Here is a 20,113-nt window from a genome sequence, read left to right on the forward strand (position 1 = left end):
GTGCCCAATACAGAAATACTCCCATTTATAGTTAGGGGGCAAAAATAAAAGGTCCAAGACACTCCTCATATGGCTCCCACCCGAGTCTGACTGGGCTCCGAGGGCATGTTACCACCTCTCCATGATGCTCTAACAATGGCACATGGAGGATGCCTTCTCAGGGACCTCATATGACAAACATGGTTTTCAGAAAGAGTATCACCAGGGCCTGTTGCACTCGGATGACCCGGGGTGGTTGATGCAGGTCACCTGACACCAGCTAAGACCTAGCAAGCATCTCTGGGGAAAGGACCCGGAAACCTGCACTTTAATGCCACGGGCAATTCTGATGCATGTTTCCATCTGAGAACTGCTGACAAGGGGAACAAAGAGATGAGAAAGGAAGCCGCAGGACCCCATGCTGGGAAAATTTATATGTGAGCAGCCAACAATGTGGAGAGCAAAGGGAAAAGTGAGATCAAAAAGTTTAAAACACCTGGTTAAAGAATCTCAGCTGAACTATTTAATTTGAGGTTTCCAATAAATTTTGGCTTTCCAAAACACTCATCATAGTGAAAATAATATAAATTCAATTTCTAAATTTTTACACTAAGACTTCAAGAAACGTAGGTATCAACTGACTTACTAAAAACCCTAGTATATTTAAGACAGACTGCAAAATACAATTTTTAAATACAAAAAATTTTGCTTTATCCAAGAGCTGAAGCACAAAACTCATTTATGTAATGAAACCCCTCTGCCCTCCAAAATTCCCATCCCTGACCTGACTCTTTCCCTGCGATCAACAGCAGCATTCACAATGGGGCTATCGACAGGATGAAAACAGGGCAAAAACCAATCAGAGCCCAACAGACAGTGGTTTCAAGACAAAACACTGTAATGTCTGGTCTAACTCTACAGAATAAAAAAGGTCCAGGAGTAAGACTGATGGCATACAGAACAGGTTCTGAGCTCCTCTGCAAAGCGAATGTTCTTAAACACAACCCAAATACATGCTGTACAAGGTTTAGATCTACCTAACTCAAGAGCAAGGGAATTCATTCATTTAAAAAAAAAAAAAAAAAAAGATGCTCTGAGATCTCTAACTTTCAGTTAGGCTGCACTAAGTAAACAAGGTTGTTTAATGAATAATAAAAACCTTCAAGATGGACTGACTTGAATGGCTTGAAAACTCCGAAGATTCATCTTTAATATCATCTTGTCGTCTTTGGACAAGGCGGGAGGCGCGCTGTTTGTACAGCTGATGTATTGCTGATTCAAGTTCATTAATCAGTGGCACCTGTGAAAATACAACACACTCCGTAACACCAAACTCCTCAGCTGCTCGCTCTTTTGAGGGTTCCATTCTATTTCCGGATTTCTGAAAAAGTACCCTCTATGGACAGAATAATCATGAGTTCCCAGTGGGACACAGACAGCAATGCAGTTTTATGCTGTTAGGAAAACCACTTCTTTTAATCCAAATATAGAGCTATAATGTCCGGTGCCTAGTTATTGGAGCAAAAGTTCAGTTAAGAAACTTAGCAGGTCAATTATTAGTAAAGAAATGTCAAAAGTTTGATTGCTTTTCTTTCAGAATAAAGTACTTGGCAGTCTAGCATCCAGTTTTCACCTTCCAGCAGCAATCTGCCTTGCAGTTTTTGTTGTTTAAAAGAAACTATTATCCCCGTGATACCAAAAACTGCACTGGTTCTGAGTAGGTAAGAACAGGAGTCTACTAACTGCCTACTTCTAGGCACTGGAATTGCTCTGCCACTCATATGGACCTTACTATTTTGCAGCTTTATTACACATTTAAATGTAAACTTGATTCATTCACAATACGGCAAATAAAATTTCTAGCTATCACTAATTCAGAAAGCTCATCAAATGTTTAAATATTTCCACATTTTGTAATAAAATGAAAGTCTTCACATCAATTGTCATTTTACAAAGTCACTAAGATTTTTCAGGTTACTACCCATGGCTAAGCATTTCCATGGTTCACACTGAATGCAAAAGCTTACAGAATAAGACCTAACTTAAAAAAGAAAGCAGCAGCCCTGGCCAGTGTGGCTCAATTGGTTGGGTGTCATCCTGTGCACTGAAAGGCTGCTGGTTCGATTCCCAATCAGGGCAAATGCCTGGGTTTCGGGCTCAATCCCCGGTGAGAGGCGTGCAGGAGGCAGCCGTTCAATGTTTCACTCTCACATCAATGTTTCTCTCTCTCTAAAAATCAATTTAAAAATCTTAAAACGAAAATGTTCTCTTAATTTTTGACCTTATGTTATAACCAAATGCTATGAAATTTTCACAAAACGCTAAGACACTACACATACCTGAGGAAACTAGAAATTCTAGTTTCCTGCTGGTTAGTGCAAATGGAAAAGACATTATTTAGAACTTGGGAACACTGTCACCAAGTGTTACAGCAACTTCCTGAGCTGAACAGACTGCAAATGGAAAATAAAGGCAGGTGGGATATAAAGATGTCTGCAATAAAAGCAAGTGTACACACTGACTGGCATGATTCCACTGCAAAAGTAGCCAATGTTCACAGAAAGGTCCAAGTGATGGGGTTACTTTATTCTTTAACATGCCACTCCATGGGCAACAGGTCCCCAAATCTGCACTGGTTATCTTTGATGGCTGAGCCCAAAGACTATCTCTAAAATTTACTATAATCAATTTTTTAAGCTATCACTGTAGTATCATCATGACTCCCCCACTTCCCGACCCCTCACTGTTCTAAACCATGCGGGACTGAAGACAGCTACACCTATGTACCTAAGGGACATTCCTTCAGTCTGGAGACTGTGAATGCATTGCACAGAATTTAATTTAGTTAAAAATTTGACAATGTAACTTTCCTGCTCAGGTAATTGTAATGGCTTTAACGAAACCCAGAGAAAATTCTACTGAGAATAAAAGCCCTCACACACATTTTCAGCTCTCACTCACGTTTCTCAACACTACTGATCTCAAGAGTATGCACCATGAACAATTTCTGTACCTCTCCAAACTCAAAACTGTTATTATTAACTGTTGTTATTCCAAGACCAAATATAAGATGAACATAAGAAAATAACTACAGGAAACCAAAACAATGGAAAGTTAAGATGATCTACAAATAATTAAAAATCTAAGTTCAAAACCACTTAAACTTTTATACCAAAAGAAAAAAAAGGTAATGCTTCTCATTTTATTGTCTTAACCCAAAACCATGTCTTTACAGTATAACTAAAATGAATACTCAAATCTATCCGATTGTTCCTAAATATTATCCAGATGAGTTGATGACATTACTCACTCAGTAGGAGTCCTTTAAAATTGAATGTATATGAAAATGTCAAAGTGAAATAAAATACTCATGTTAATATAAGAGAGGAATTATCTACCCCTTTCTATTAAAATGCAGTCACTATACAACACGGCAGGGTTAAGAGCTGCTCCAGAAGCAGTCCTCTCAGTGCCTCTGCACCACACAGCACAGCCTGAAGCCGATGCCCGGGACAGGTGATCGAGCAGGTAAAGCACACTACCAGTTACTTACAGCCGACTACGAAATGAACACGGACCTGAAACTACATGAACTACATGTCCTAGTAGAGTCTCTTTACCTCAAGAGCTGTAAATCTAGTTGATCATATCAGTGTCAACATTTTTTAAGGGTTTACTAGAGTTAAGTTCCAAAGCAAAGGCCAAATCCTTTCAGAGAACGCTCCCCAGGGACAAATCTCCCTCACAAGCATGGTTTAGGACAAAAATCCTTCTGCTAGGCACACAGGTTATTAAGCAGCTCCCCCATGCCTGCTGGAACGAAGGGCTCTGTTAGCAGGAAAAGACACGACCTACAGCTCTGACACATCACCCCTGCACAGAGGCAAACCTGGGTTTCTTTCCCACTTGTACTGTCACCCTGAGCCACTGTTCTGCCACAAGGGATGTATCACAGCTCATTTGTCACTGCTTCTCCACAGATCAGGTGGTAAGTCCTACAAAGGGGACCGGTGAATGCTGCCTCAGCCTGGGCCTGACCATGGCCTGGCTAGAACCAGGAAGGCCCATCAGGAAGACAGTAGCATGCTCTCCTGCCAGGCTTTGGGTTTAGGGTATCGAAGTAATCAACAGAAAGTTAAAATACACATCTAAACAAGCCAGATGCTTACAGATAGGTCCGTGCCAATCCACACAGCCAAGGAAAGGGAAACTGCGCCTTCTATCCTGCATCACTAAAGTTTAGAGACAGGACATCCAAAGCACCACCACCTTAACCCATTTTAAAGATAAGGCCGCAAACCCACAAATGCTTACAAACCAATTCATCAAATAACACTCATCTTAAAGACAAAAATTCAACTAAGAAGTCATCTGAGAAAAAGAGGGGTTTCTCTATGCAGCTAATTATAATGTAAATCATGCTAAAAAGAATTTAACTTTACACTAAAAGTCTACCACACTAAAAAAGAGAAGCTGGAGGAAAGGAGACCTAAAGGAAGCCATGCCTAATGACAGGTTTCTGAAATGGATGAAGCACTGGCTTATTGAGATGAAACTACAAGCAGCAATGGTGAGCAACATTAGGGTAAAAAATAAAAACTAATAAAACTTTGCAACTTTACGCATATTTGGAATTACTTGTACAAACAGTTTAAAGATAAGTTCAGACCTGATCCATAAAAAGGAAATTCCATCAGATGAGTCCCCTATATTCTGACAATCCAGGGCCAGCCAATCATCTACATTAGATTCAGGCAGGACTTGCCAGGGTTCTTAAGGGGGCTGTTATTGCCTGGACAGGGTGGTTCAGTGGTTGGTCACTGACCTAGGATCCAGGAGATTGAGGTTCAATTCCCAGCCAGGGCGCATGCCCAAGTTGCGGGCTCAGTCCCCAGTTGGGGGCGTGCAGGAGGCAGACGGTCAATGACCCTCTCATCGATGTCTCTCTCTCTCTCCCTTCCTCTCTCTGAAATCAATAAAGACATATTTCAAAAATAAATAAAAAATAAAGGGGCTGAGTTATCTTTCTCTGTTTTCAACAAGACAGCATATTGGCCCCCAGGATAAATGACACCAGAGCAGCACTTTTCATCACGTCTATAGCCGGATTCAGTGGACACTTCCTGAGCAATACAGAAATGACCTACACAGGCCGTCTAGACCTCCCTCACTTTGCCTTATTCAAAGAGATAATATTGTTGCATTCTTACCTTTTCACTGAAACACTCAAGCAAGTCTTGGACATACCCTCGCATTTCTTGCAAAAACTTATACCGTTCACCAATACCCCCAGAAGACCCTTCTAATCTCTCAATGGCCCTGGTGGAGTCCACGCGGCTTTGCAGATGTTTCTCATGCTGCTGACGGTTTGTTTTGTGCACTTCTTTCATGGAGTCCAACCTAAGAGCACAAAAGGATACATATAACATGTTTACACCCCAAACCTCTGCTGCCGGGATGCTTGCAATATTATAATGCATTTAGTTCCACTATTAGAACACAAAAATACTTGGAGTGGCATCTTTCATATGTACTGCTTTTCTCTTAATAAAAAAAAAAAGCAAGCAGCAGTTTACGGCCTTCGTGGTTATCAGGCGCGCTAACCAAATTGCACTGTTCTGCTTTCCCCCCATATCTTGACTACACTTTTTCAGAGTCCAAGAGGTGCAAACTCAGAACTGTCTTCAACAAGATCATGGAGTGGCATGTTAAAACTTTCTGAGGCTTCCATAGGAGTCATCCACGGAGGTAGCAAAACAAAGAACGACGTCATCTTCCGTCTGACTGGAGGCCGGGCCAGTGAGTCTTCCTGCCGACTCTGTGTGCCTGCTACCCCCAGACTACATGGTGCCTGAGAGACACAAAGCTAGAGGACAGGTCTTTAAGAAGCTGATCTGCCCTACCTGTCTTTAAGCTGTTTCTTTACCAAATCAATAGTAACGGGAGTCATCTCATTACTGGGAGTTTTGAAAGGGGCTGTATTATCTGTTTTTTGAGCTTTGCCGTCAGAGGATCCATAGGCTGTGTAACTATAAGGAATGCCGTAGGATGAGCCGTAAGGCAAAGCCGGGTAAGGGTTCTGGTAGTATATATTCACTTCCGTGGGCTGGCTGGCTTGAACCTGGAAAAGAAACGGGATGTATGTGAAAACTATTAGCTTAAACTATGAATAGTATCACGCCTCAGGGTTAAAACAACATCTAAGAGCGAAAGTTATACCCACTTTCCAAATCGTGTGTACTTAAAATAACTAGAGTCCTTCAAAATCAAATAAAAGGGCTGGATGAATGTTCCAACTCTTACAGGATTCCTGGATTCCTTTCTAGTAACTTTCAGAAAAAAAGAATATCAAAGAAGAGTTGGAAGGGATATTAAAAGTAATCCAAGGCACCATGCTATCTAGGGAAGACAACAGACTGCTTGCATGGCCACAATAAAGACAGGCGGAGGTGGGTGCCCGAGCCCCCCGCCCGGCCCAGGACTCCCTCTACATCCACGTCACAAAAGGGCTAAGTTTGTGCAGCTCTCCCAGCGCACTATCCGCCAGAGACGCCGCCACCATCTAGGAAGGTGTTTCTCATCCACAGTGAGAGAGACTGATCTCTACAAAATTATTTCTAAAGAGTCAGAAAAAGTAAGCTATCCAGGAAAGACACTTTCTACCTACAGAGGTTCTTAGGCTAAGTGTGCTTTTAGAATCACCCGAGGGCTGACTAAATGGACGGCTGGACCTCCCCCTCAGAGCTTCTTTCTCGAGGCCCTGGGAGGCGGGACAGCATTTCCCACTGTTCCCAGGCGGTACCTGATGCTGCCAGCTGAAGAACCACTCTGAGAAGCCCTGATCTGAGAAACTAGAAATTCTTCCATCATTTGACCATAAAGAACAAACTATAACAGTTTCTTCTAAAAGCTTCTTGGACACATACCTTTATGTAATTTTCTTAATTATGTGACTTGAGCAAATAACAAAGGTTCAACCTAATATGCAATATTTTTTAACTTTTACTTTAACAAAATAGGCAAAAAAAGTTTATTTACTTTTTCATTTTTGAAGTTTAATTCTTTAGTTCTCACCTGAGGGATATTAATTCCTTTTCTTATCTGCTCCTGTTCCCATCGGCTGAGCTCCTCATCTTGTTCCCCAGTGACTAAAGCATCGTCATCACTCCCCTCAATACCTGTAGCCAGAAGCAGCAGAGAGAAGTAAGTAACATCAGCAGAGCAGGGAAGGAAGGGATGCTATCCTGACACTTCACAGAAATTAAGCAGAACTACTGGTATTGACTCAACCCCACTAAAAACATCTACTATGATCTCCACTCTCTCGTTTGACGCTCCTGACTTTGCTTGTTATACACAGTATCCCTGGAAGCAAAAGGCAGCATTGATGTCACAGTTAAAACCTTGGAGAGGTTTCCTAACCTGTGAGCTTGACATCAGCTCAACAAAAGGAAGAACAGAGTCCAGTGCCTCCTGAGAATGCTGAGGGCCGATGACACGCGTTTAAGCGAGTCAAGTGCTTCGTACTGTGCCAGCCACACAGGAAGTGCTCAATGAAACATCACACTGGAGTTTTCAAAAAGTTCCAGTGAGACTCTGTAGCCCAGCAAGGACAGCCCTCTAACATCACGCAAAGTCAAATAAATGTGGGCCCTCTATTTTCACTATCAAATCACACTGAATGGCAACAGGCCTTAAAAGCAATGCACGGGGCCGGTCCCCTGCCCGCCCGGTACCTATCTCCTCGGCGATCTTCTGCCTCTGGGACTTCTCCTTCACAGAGAACACTATGCGGCGCTTCTCGTCGTCATCCTCGTCGTCGCTGGCGTCGTTCTCGTCCTCTCGCACAAGCCGGCCCTTTCCAGGCTCGCTGTCGTGCGGAGGGAAGTCTCCCAGCTCCCGGGCCATCTGGCGCTTCTTTCTCGCAGCGTGTATGAAAGCTGCATCCGGGATTTCTCCTGGAAACGGGCGGTAGGGTTATAGATGTACCAGGGTATGAAGTTTCTGATTTCTTCAAAATGTGCCAGGTGAGATAACCTAACTGAGAAGCCTTGTCGCAGCTACGATGTCCTAATGCCAACTGCTGGCGCCCCTTCCCAAACAGCGCCCGAACCCAATGACTTAGTTTAGTTTAAATGGAAACTCAGTCACCAAGGAAATGAAAACGAACACATAAGGGCAACATGGGAAGAGCATGTGTAGGGGGATCGGGGGGATCCACCAAAAGCAGATATATTTTAACTATAATTTTTTCATCTTCAAGTAAAACAAAAGTAATTAAATTACTAAACTAGAAAACAGATAAAAATTTAAAAGGTGCCCACACCTCACAAACCCCCAAAACACTATTAGATTCATAGTCTATTTCTCTAGCAAACAGTTCCGTTCACCTGTAAGCACACTGACTATGTAATTCTGTACCTAATTTTTCATGCTAAAACATAAGTTTTTGTCCATGTTGTTGTTTTGCATAAATACAATGTTTAATGGCTCAACAACTTAACAGATAAAGCATAATCTACTACACAATTAAATTAACTGACCTTTTAACCTACAGTAAAAACTGTCTTGTCATTTGTCAGATTGTTATTTTAATAGCTATATAATATCCCTTCATGTAAATGTACCTTCATTACTAAGCCATTCCTCCCCGGCCACACATTTCCAAATTTTGCTCACTGCAAATAACATTGCAATGAAAACATCATCTCCTTGGGACAAATTTCTAGATCCGGAATTACAGGGTGAAGGACATTTGAAATCTCTGTCAAAGAGCTTAAGAACTGTAGCAATTAGAATGCTACTAGATCTATATATAAAACTTTTACAACTTTACCAAAGTAAGCATTTTTAAATTTTATAAATGTTAATGAGTTACCTTTGTATAATTTAAATTTGTCTACTAAGCACTTAATTATTCAAAAGCTGACTATAAACAGCAGAGATTTGCAAACTACTTCCTACAGAAACGTAAAAAATTAAGTGTGTGTGTATATGCAGAAAACTAATAGCAATTAGTTCTGCTTTCAGTAGCAGTTCTAAAGGAGTTTACATCTTTACGTGAAATACATAACAAACACTTCAGCACCGTTTATCCATTCACTCGAAGACCCACATTTGCTTTGATAAAACCGTCTGTCTGACAAGGAACTTATGGGCAGTTTCTAGTCCCCTCACTTTTTAGACTTGCGAAAGGAAACGCCCTGGCTTCAAACAAGGATACCACAAGAAATGCCACTTAGCTAGCTCCTTCCTTAAACTTTACAGGTGCCCACCCTCGCAAGCAAAGGCGCACCTGGACGGAGAACATTCAGAGACGACAGAGCATTGGAAAAGGCGCCGCCAGCCTTGGGCTTTTCTTCCTCCTTCTCGCTTTCCATGTCCATTTCATCTTCACCATGCTCACTGATAACTACACCGTCTTCTTGGCTGGAGTCCTTGACATGTCCTGTTTTGTCCAAAGGTGGTTCATCTACAGTTTTGAAAAAATTAAAATGATTTAAAAACATCCATAAATTGAGGGACTTTTCATTCGATTATGGGTTTAACTCATTAAAGATTGAACTATTGCCCGGCTGGGTGTGGCTCAGCGGTTGAGCATCAACCTAGGATCCAGGCGATCAAGGCTCAATTCCCGGACAGGGCACGTGCCTGGGTTGCGGGCTCGATCCCCAGTTGGGGGGCGTGCAGGAGGCAGCCAACCAATGACTCTCTTTATCATTGATGTTTCTATCTCTCTCTCTCTCCTGTCCTCTCTCTGAAATCAATCAATATTTTAAAAAAAAAATAGCCACTTCCTTCTGCTCTCAACCCACACTAAACCAATGGCCTTTAATAGACAAAACAGCACTGCAAAAGGTCAACCGGATCAGATGTCAGAGAATGATTTCTGTGGATTTTAAAGGATTCAATGTTTCATTAAGTTCACAGGTATTTGCTTGTGATTGAGAAAGCACTAGTCCAAAACCCAGTGGCAGCTGAATTTTTATTAATGGTCAGGTATTATGCTTCTGGACATCTTTATAAAAAGAGGTGCTAAATGACCTTTTTCCAGGCTCCTCTTGTGCCCTCAGTTTTGCTTTTAGTACGCCCTCAGGAAACACTCCCGCAGACATGCTCACTACCGTGAACTGATCATGCTCCCCCCTCTTCAGCCGCAAACACCGAGGCTTCTGGCCCCAATGGTCTCTCTAGCTATTGCCCTCTCTCATCTGCCAACCTTCCAAAAGCAGTGGGGACCTGCTGCCTTCTCCTTCACTTCCTCACCGACGTGCCCATGTTTTCCCATCCAACCAAGTTCACCTGCAAACACGTGGCTGTAGCAACAGCTACTTCATACAGTATCGCTGAGCAACGTGCAAAATATTCCTTCCCCAAACCAGCAGAGAGCTTAGTTGGTGGAGCAGGCTCTTGACAGATGCCCCCCTCCAGAAAAAAACATGGCAGTCCTGACAACAGTCCTTCCTCGGACCACACTTCCCTTGACCTTCCAGTACCATGTCACACAACTGACCATCATCAGACTGAAAACTTCCCAGTCTTTTCTCCACCAGCCTATATGATCCTTGTCTCTCTTCCGCAAACCCTCTTCTCTGCATGCACGCCGACTACAGGCAGAGATCTTTGGTCCTCACGAGTTTTTCTTTATGCTGTGCCCTCATCAATTCTATTTACTTTTGGTTTTGCCATCTCAATAAACACCAAACCTAAACCTACATCTCCAACTGCTCACTGGCAACTCCACTCCAATTCAGTTTAAAAGTGCACTCATTATTTTAGGACAATCACAAAAACAGGTTTTCCAAATTGGCACTGCCCTTGTTTTGAAGGTAACGCATCTCTGCCTATCTCAGGAGGCTGGGTGGGAAGGGTTCAGGCCTGTGAGCAGGTTAACGAAAGGGCTCAAAGGCACCACCACATCAGGGAGGACAGCGACAACCTGCAACACAGCATCCCCTCTGGGGAGGGCACTAACCGAGTTACCTGGTGAGTTACGTGACAGTGGAAAGACAGGAGACGTCACAAACAATAGCTTCATAAAGTTCAACCTACTTAGATTTCTAAACCCAACAGTAAATGGTTCTTTCTCAGGTCTCACTTTTCCTGACCTTTTCTGTATTATTTCATTATACACAGTTGCTGGAAAAAATGAAGCCGTTTCCTAGACTCCCAAGTTAATCAGCCCCCCTAAAAATACTCCTCCTCCCACCTGCCATCTCTGTTCTGTATGTGATACATAATTATTGTGTCAGTCACCCTGGCACAGAAGCTCAAATTTGACTATTTGTTTTTTTTTAATTTTATTTTTAGGAGAGGGGAGGACGACACATTGATGTGAGAAACAATCGGTTGCCTCCTATACATGCCCTGACTGGAGATCGAACCCACAACCTGGGTATGTGCCCTGACTGGTGATAGAACCCATCACCTTTTGGTGTACAGGACAACGCTCCAACCAACTGAGCCACCCAGCCAGGGCTTGACTATTTCTTTTAAATCCAAGAGCTAAAGCATGTCAATTCTTGGAGGGTTTCTCAATAAAGCTTTCTTCCCATTTCTTCTCTTACAACCACAGCAAACATTCTGAACTCATCCACGATTTCCCAGCGAGACAGGAAAAGCCATGTCTTGCTCAGCTGAGATTTCTGATCCACTAGTAACGGATAAAAGCCAACTCTTGGTTTAAAGCGCTTCAGGCCTCCAATCTTTCCTGGTGCCAATCCATGCTGCATGCTAACACCCGGTTAGGGTTTCCAGGGCATTCATCATGTCCCCATCTTGGCAAGCCAGTGAACACAGCAACCCTAAACCCCTACAGACTCTCAATATCCTTCACAATCTGTCAACAATGTACCTCTCACCCAAACCTCTACTTCCCCTACAAATCATAGGCTCTGGCCTGTCAGAGAACCTGTTCTTCTCCAGGGCAGCCTTCGTCCCTCTCATCTTTGATGATACCCCCACACCTTCCCTCTTCTCTCTTGGAATTTAAATTATCAAAGACCCAGCTTCTGATTCCACTATGTATGAAGCATTCCTTCTTTTAAAAAAGTATAGTTACTCTTTAAACAATTCATTGGACAGTTTGCCAAGTAGTGGATCCAATTATACACTTAAGTGATGCTGTCTCCAAAATTAGATTGAAAATTTGAGATACAGCGATACACTTTTTCACATGAAGCCTGTAGCTGAGAAACTGGGAAATAATGTCATCTTTAATTCCATAAAATAAAGACTTCCCTAGGGCATTTACATAAGAATAAACTCGGACCATAACATAGTATAATGGATCCACTTTCCTAAAGACAAATTAACTGCTTAAAACATTTTAACTCAGGTTGTGAAAAAACCATGCATGCAGGCTGGGTCCTCACACTGAGAAGTCCTCAGCCACATGTGGATAGGGCTGTGGAGTGGGAACCAACACTGAACTTAGGGCATTCTAAACATTCTCCAAGAATTAAACCAACTGTAGAAGTACCACAAAAAAACAACAACAGAAAGCCAGTCTCTGTAACACACAAATACAGGAATTTGCACAGTGCTCCCTCAAAGAGGAACCAACCTGTGTCTCAGGCTAAGTGGGAAACCTTTCTCTGCTCAACAGCAGTCTGAACACTTGTAAGAAAATGGGCAGAATTTAGTCACTGCAGTAGGAAAATTCCAGGGGCTGTGACTTTCTCTTGTTAAAAAATGCATTTACATTGCAACTGTGTTAAAAATGACAGAACTGCCTGGCCGGGCGTGGCTCAGCGGTTAAGCATCGACCTACAATCCAGGTGACTGCAGTTCGATTCTGAGTCAGGACACATACCCAGGGTTCAGGCTCGATCCCCAGTCGGGGGTGTGCAGGAGGCAGCCGATCAATGACTCTTTCATCACTGATGTTTCCATCTCTCTCTCTCCCTTACACTCTCTGAAATCAGTAAAGATATATATTTTAAATTAAAAATTAAAAAAAGAACAGAACTGTATTGCCACTTGGTTTGGACCCACGACAATGAGTGTCAACAGAGCGAGTCCACAATATATGTAGCAAATCCATTCAATCACACCAGAAGCCTTTCGGTTGGACATTTTGAAAGATTCCTGTTAGTTTGGTACTTACTGTCGGCTGACGAGTTGAGTTCTGTTTTAATCTTCGATTTTTCAAGATCTTCTTTATATTCCTTCTTAAGTAATTTTACTATCTTTTTGCTATAACTTGATTTCTTCACTTTGAAAACTTCTTCAGTTTCTTAAAAAGAAATTAAACAAAGCCTGTAGCAACCATTTTCAGACGGCCTTCCTTTCTAACTTTTACATGGTCTTATGTGCTTTTCAAATTCTTTCAAACATACCCGTACACCCCCCTAGTCAGCTTCATAAACTAATCTGGGATCATGTGCAGCAGAGACTTTTTAAAAAGGCATAACACATGTAAACTGCACAAAATTTTTTGATGTCCTATTGTCTCCTTAAAGTCATCTATTTCAAGAGAGAAAAAAATCACTGGGAAAGGACTTAGCAAATGACTCCGGTACCTGAAACAAAATACCCAACATCAAAAGGTGCTGCTCCACAGAGCTGTCAAGTGTGAGGGACTAAAACCCATCACCAAGCGACACACTGTTATTTCAAGACTCGCCTGAGAACAAAACACTTCTCGGAAATAATTTCTGGCGACGTCTCTGTCGCCTTTGACCTGAAGGTTTTCAAATCAAACACAAACACTACCAACAGCCCCTGCATCTTCAAAAGCAAAAACCTGGCTCTTCTTCTCTTGCACAAATTAAAAAAAAAACAGGACGGCCAGAGAGAAGTGCCTGCCTCACTGGAAACACGAAAGGACCTCACATGAAGATGCGGGTGAGGTTTCCCAAAGTCTTAATTCCTTATTTGATAACACGGACTCAAAAGGGTTATATACACGCACAAAAAACATTAAAGGCTCCCGGACGATCAGAACCCTGAACGCGCTGCAGCCTGGCCTCTGCCCTCGGACTGGATAAACTGCCCGGAATGACCACCGCCCCGCCTCTCTCCGTCACCCGAAGGTCCAGGTACCCTAGTTTACTTTTACGGGGAAACTGAGGCTCGGAGATGGCAAGGGACGGGCGCAAGGTGGCTCCGACCCCGAGCCCGAAGCTCAGGCCCAGCGCTGCAGCCCGACCTCGCGGTTAAGGGGGTGCGGACGGGGCTCGCGGGACGTGCCACGTGCGGGCGGGGGACGCGCGTAAGCTGTCGCCGGAACGAGGCAGCGCGGGGCGCCAGGTGTCCCCGGGAAACCACCCCGGCGGACCTGGGCCCCGGCCCCAGACCACGAGCAGAAAGCGCGCGGGCGGGACAGGAAGGAAGGCCGGGGCGGGGAGGCCGTGAGGCGGGGCGGGGGGCCCGTGGCGGGCCGGGAGCGGGCCCGGGGCGCGGGGGCCGTGCGGCGGGCCGGGAGCGGGGCCGGGGCGCGGGGGCCGTGAGGCGGGTCGGGGGGCCCGTGGCAGGAGCGGGGAGGCCGTGCGGCGGGGCGGGGGGCCCGTGGCGGGAGCGGGCCCGGGGCGCGGGGGCCGTGCGGCGGGGCGGGGGGCCCGTGGCGGGTCGGGGCCCGGGGCGCGGGCGGCGGTTACCTTCCTCCTCGTCCTGGAAGCTCAGCAGGCTGGCCCGCGGCACCTCTTTGTTCTCACGCGGCCTCTTGCGCGGCTTCAGCCCGTTGCCGGGCTCGGCGCCGCCGGGGAAGCAGCCCCCGGCATCGGGCGCGGGGCCCGGCGTCAGCGCGGCCGGCGGCGGCCCGGGGCCCAGCAGCGCCTCCCCCCCGGGGGCCCTGTCGCCGCCGCCGGCGCCCTGCTCCTCGCCAGAGCCCGGCGGCGGCGGCGGCGCGGGCGGCTCGGGCTCCTCTTCGCGCTCCCGCTCCTCCTCCTCCGAGTCGTTCCGCTTGCGCACGTTCACTCGCCGCGCCTTCCGGAACATCCCCGCGGCCCGCTCGGCGGCCTCGCCCCCGCTCTCGCCCCGCGGCCCCGGCAGCGCCGAGCTCGCGACGGACGGCGCACGCGCGCTCCCAGCCGGGCCGGGGTCTGCTCTCCTCGCGCGGCGGCGCACCACGGGCGCGCATGCGCGTGCGCTCGCGTTTAGTGCTCGGAGAGAACGCCGCGCCTCTCGCGAGAACGTCAGCGTCCCGCACTGCCCTCTGCCGGCTTGGAGGACTATGGCGGGTGCGGAACGCTGGGACTCGGGCGCTGTTCGACGGGTCACAAAGAGGATCATAGAGAGCGGAGGACAGAGGACGCTCCCGAGACGGTGCTGCTGCGCGGCCTCCGCACTCTCGCGGGACAATCCCGCGAGGAGACCTCCCGCCAAGCGCTCTAGGCACCTGGACGGAGGGGCGGGGCCAGGTGGGGGCGTGGTCAGGTGGGCGGGGCCGGGGCGGGGCGGGGAAGGCGGGTGGGTGTTCTCCGAGCTGTGAAATGGGTACGAACTGGGCATCATCACCGACCGCAGCGACCAGCGCGTTCAGAGCCGTCGGGTTCATTTGTGACGGGCGTCGCCTGGCCTGATCGCTGAGCCCCTCTGGCCGTTACAAGAAGGGAAAGCGTGTCGAGTCCTCGAAAGGATGCCAGGCGCGCCCGCGGCTCTGAACCTGCCCGCCGCGAGGACGGACGAACGGAAAACCGACTGGGCCGCGATGACAAGGACACCTTTCGGGCTTGCGTCACAGAGGTGACAGTGCCAGCTGGCGGGGCCGGAGCAGGACTGGACCCTGAGGTTGGACTCGCGGGCACTCCTGTTGTGTCACCAAACCTGGGTCCCTTTCCTTCGCGCGTGCGCGTCCCTGCGAGTTTATTTCCATGTGTCAAAACCCGAGAGGTAGCAAAGGGCATCCACACAGTGAAGCCCGCCCGCCCGGGGCAGCCACCCAGCTCGCTGCAATGCTGAGTGCCTCCTGGTCCTCCAGAGGTGCTCTATGAGCATAAAAGCAAATATGTGTACATTTTTATACCTTTTTGACACTGTATAAAGAGTGCTTTTTTTTTTTGTCTAATGTAAATGGGAGATCGATTCATATCTGTACACAAAAAGCATTGTCTCTTCTTTTACCAGCTGCATAGTGGTCCACGGTGGGAATGTACCATAATGTATGTAACCTGTCCCATAAAAATTGATATTAAGGTTATTTCCAGTCTTGGTATAATTAATGCTGCCATGAAAGCATAGAAAAATTGTCACATCTGTAGGGTGAACTAGAATCGGAATTGCTAGATGCAAATGTGTGCATTTGTAATTTCGCTAATTCTCAATTGCTCTTTCTAGAAGCTGCCAAATTTGTACTTCTACCAGCAAATGTGAGAGTGCGCGTTTGCCTACGCCATCCTGTCAACAATTTCACTTCAGGTTTAAGTTCCAAGTGGAAGTGGATGATCCCAAGCCCACTAAGAATTTCTCTGTCACCCGGCCGGGTGTGGCTCAGTGGTTGAGCATCAACCTAGGATCCAGGAGATCGAGGTTCGGTTCCCGGTCAGAGCACAGGCCTGGGTTGCGGGCTCAGTCCCCAGTGGAGGGCATGCAGGAGGCAGCCGATCCATGACTCTCTCATCATTGATGTTTCTATCTCTCTCCCTCTTCCTTCCTCTCTCTGAAATCAATAAAGATATATTAAAAAAAAAAAAAAAAGAAGAACCTTTAAAAGAAAAGAATTTCTATGTCATACACATCTGCCCCTTTTCTCTAGTTTTCTTTGATCCGATTTGAGATCTGCCCACCAGGACTCACTTTGGGAAACTGGAAAGATGATCCAGGCCAAGAGAATCCTCTGTAACATTTTCTTCCAGTTAACAGGAAAAGCTAATAATACCTGGCTTCCACTCTATTCAAATTACTCTAAGTCCTTATGTTCTGGCTGCTCAGCATTGATTTAAGTTCTGATTCCAAGGTCGTTTCATGGGTGAAATTGAACTCCAGTTCCCATCACAAAAGACTCAAATTGTGCCTGGTCAGCCTCCAGACACCTGAGCCGAGAAACAGATTGGCAGTAACATGATTCCCGTAGAGGAAACAAAGAAAATAAGGGCCAGAGCGGAATATGTTAATATCGTGGTCTAAAACTTCAAAAAAAGATCTTCCACTGTATAAGAGTTGATTTAATGAGGATAGAGCAGGGAACATTTGCATTTGAAGGTGAGCTAAGACATTAAAAGGCAACAAATATATGTATAACATCGACAGTCTACATATTCAATAATTACAGGGCAGAGTTAAACACTTGTGAGCTATCTTGCTGCCCAACCAGGTCAAAGGTCTTTCTAGAGGTTATAGACCTTGGGGGAATTAAACTCCTGAAACTGAATAGCTGCTTTAATCGCCTGTCAGCAGTATATTATCAGACGTTAATTATTTTATAAAATTCTTCTGTGCTTTAAGCGTTAAAGAGGCGGATTTGTTTATTGAATATAGTTTGTCAACACCTTTTAATTAATATTGGAGTGTTTTTAGTCTCCTGCAAAGACGAAGATTGCTTACCTAGAAACGTTACATCAACCAATTTGTCTGAAGCAATGAGGAGTTGTTTTTTCAACAAATTGCGACTTTACATGGAATAATTGACCCATAAATTCAGACGAAAGAGGCCAGTCTGTTTTGTTGGCCGAGTCAGTGTTAGACTGTACTCTGGAACGCTGGTTACCTGTGGAAACTTTTCCCTAGTCAGCTGCCAAGTGAGAAGCGTAAGGACAGCCTGTCCATGTAGAGTAGCCAGATGTCCTTACTTGGGAGAAAAACAGTCCTTTATTCTGAGATTATCTTTCTCTTTCCATGTTGAGATACAAAAATCTCTTGCCTTCTGTGAAATGGTGATGAGGGTCTGTGTGTGTGTTTGTGTTTTACACCCTTATTTGACAAACTAAACAGCAGTGAAAGCTATGAGTCTTCCCCAATTTTTTATTTTATCTAAAATTTTTATTTGGCAGGTGGCATCTGATAGTCTAGGAATCCCTAATCTAGAGTTTTCTTTTCTTTCTGAAACTGTAACCCAGTAATTCTATTCTAGATAAGAGCTGCAGGGCCACCTGAACCACATTTTCAGTCCAGTCCAGATATCTGGCAAACTCACGCTTAATTTCTCACACACTGACTTCCCTCTCTATTGATTTCAGACCCATTGGCCCACAATTATTTCTTGTAAGAATCACTTAAATCATATGTGAAAGGGTTTTGAAACTGTTAAAAGCCACCTGGAGGAAGAGGCACATCAGGATGTTCAGAATCTCCATCATTTAATTTTATACTTTATTAGTCAAAATCCATTAAAACTCAATTTTTCACATTTTCAGTAACTAGCGACAGTTAATGTATTTATTATTAATATTTTCACTTATGTCCTTCTTGCCTTTCTTTGCTCTTTCTTTCTTTCTCTTTTTCCGTGACTTTAATCTCACCTCTCAAGTATAATGTCAGTAATGAGGCCATTATGTTTTTCTATTAAAATTCATACTTTGGTCTTAGTTGTGGCCTAATTTAAACACTGACATTATGGACTCATGCTAATTAACCCAGATCACCAAATCCCCCACCAATTAAGCAAATGTAGACATTTCAGGTTATTTCCGCGACACTACACTAAGATTAAGAGAAAAATTATGGTGATTGTGATCTAAAGTCATCAACCCCAAGACACCCTCTTATTTCTTTCTCTCTCTCTTTTTAAAATATGTCTTTATTGATTTCAGAGAGAGGAAGGGAGAGGGAGAGAGAGAGAGAGAAACATCAGTGATGAGAGTCATTGATCGGCTGCCTCCTGTACGCCCCCTACTGGGGATCGAGCCCTCAACCCGGGCATGTGCCCTGACTGGGAATCGAACTGTGACCTCCTGGATCCTAGGTCGATGCTCAACCACTGAGCCACGGCCAGCTGGGCCATCCTCTTATTTCATAACAAAACTATTTCTTCTAATTATGGTGTCATGAATGCAATAATGTTTCACTTCTTTGCACTCCGAGTGTAGCCCTTTCTACCATAATCGCCATGGATTCTTTCTGTTCATTCCACTACAGTGGTAAGTTGGGCCTCAGCGAGGAAAAATGTTCTTTGTACAATGATGCGTCGATTTAATTTAAAAACGTTGCTTTAGCCCAGCCTGGCCGGTGTGGCCCAGCGGTTGAGTGTCAACTTTTGAACCAGGAAGTCACGGTTCGATTCCCGGTCAGGGCACATGCCCGGCTGCGGGCTGGATCCCCAGTCGGGGGCGTGCAGGAGGCAGCCGATCAGTGACGACTCTCTCATCATTGATGTTTCTCTCTCTCCCTCCCTCTCCCATATTTAAAAAAAACACAAAAACATGGCCTCGGCTCTTCGTATTTACACACATAAAACCATTTGTGCTGACCATGTCATATGGCCTGTCTTAACTTTCCAGCCTTAAGCTGGCAATGGCTGTGCCAACGTTCTTCTATCTGCTGGTCGTAGGGGCGTGCCACCCACAGGAATGCTGAGTGTGGGTGGATTCCCAGGCTTCCCCCTGTGGAGTGGAGCGTGGTTCTAACCGTGTGGATCTAAGTTCTGGTTCTGGAGGGAGGAGGAGGGGGATGGGAGAGGGAGAGGAGAAACGGGAGGTGGCAGCGGGGACAATGACAAAGGAAGAGAAGGGCAGATGAGGAAAACTTTCCCAGGGTCCAGGCAAAATGTGGAGGCGTGTGCAATTGGTTTTAGGTCCCCCAGTTTTCACTCCTGTTCCCCTCCTCAAAAGCCTGGTGCCCTCATTTGGCCCTAAGTTCCCACCCTCCACAGGCCTCCCCCACCCCGTCTACAGATGCCGTCACAGAACTCCCCTTTCTCAGTGCATCTTCTTAGCCAGGCATTTGGGGAACAGCAGCAGAAGAGAACCTCATTGTTTTGTGGAGCTCACAGCCCTGAAACCCCTGAAATGGGTCACCCTCAACTTGGGAGGAAGCTCCAGGCCCGTCACAAAATGCAGCAGAGAACAGTCAAGGCAGGATTTTGAAGGAAGATGCATTTCTCGGGAGTCGGCCCCTACCCGGAGGCCCACTAAGAGCCCCTGGGTGCTCTGCTCGCTCCATTTCTGGTCTAATGTGGCTCCACAACCCCCAGGAGTCGCGAGGACCTCCAGCTGGCCCTCAAGACATGTTTCTGGACTGAACCAAGTTTGTTGGGTTG

General features: G+C 45.7%; 1 protein-coding gene across 1 annotated transcript in view; it reads right to left on the bottom strand.

Annotated features, from left to right (window-relative positions):
- Window positions 1-15,004, bottom strand: part of PAXBP1 (PAX3 and PAX7 binding protein 1) — a 31,575-nt gene extending 16,571 nt beyond the window's left edge. Inside the window, exons 1-8 of the mRNA XM_081139400.1 lie at window positions 14,580-15,004; window positions 13,088-13,216; window positions 9,275-9,451; window positions 7,716-7,937; window positions 7,054-7,157; window positions 5,883-6,100; window positions 5,190-5,379; window positions 1,156-1,279 (exon numbers count right to left, since the gene is read on the bottom strand). Coding sequence (XP_080995526.1) covers window positions 1,156-1,279; window positions 5,190-5,379; window positions 5,883-6,100; window positions 7,054-7,157; window positions 7,716-7,937; window positions 9,275-9,451; window positions 13,088-13,216; window positions 14,580-14,919 — 1,504 coding nt within the window. The 5' untranslated portion in view covers window positions 14,920-15,004. The remainder of the gene's footprint in view (window positions 1-1,155; window positions 1,280-5,189; window positions 5,380-5,882; window positions 6,101-7,053; window positions 7,158-7,715; window positions 7,938-9,274; window positions 9,452-13,087; window positions 13,217-14,579) is intronic.
- Window positions 15,005-20,113: the final 5,109 nt, after the last annotated feature.

The sequence above is a fragment of the Miniopterus schreibersii genome (assembly GCF_964146895.1).
Source record: "Miniopterus schreibersii genome assembly, chromosome: 5".
NCBI classification, from domain to species: Eukaryota; Metazoa; Chordata; class Mammalia; order Chiroptera; family Miniopteridae; genus Miniopterus; species Miniopterus schreibersii.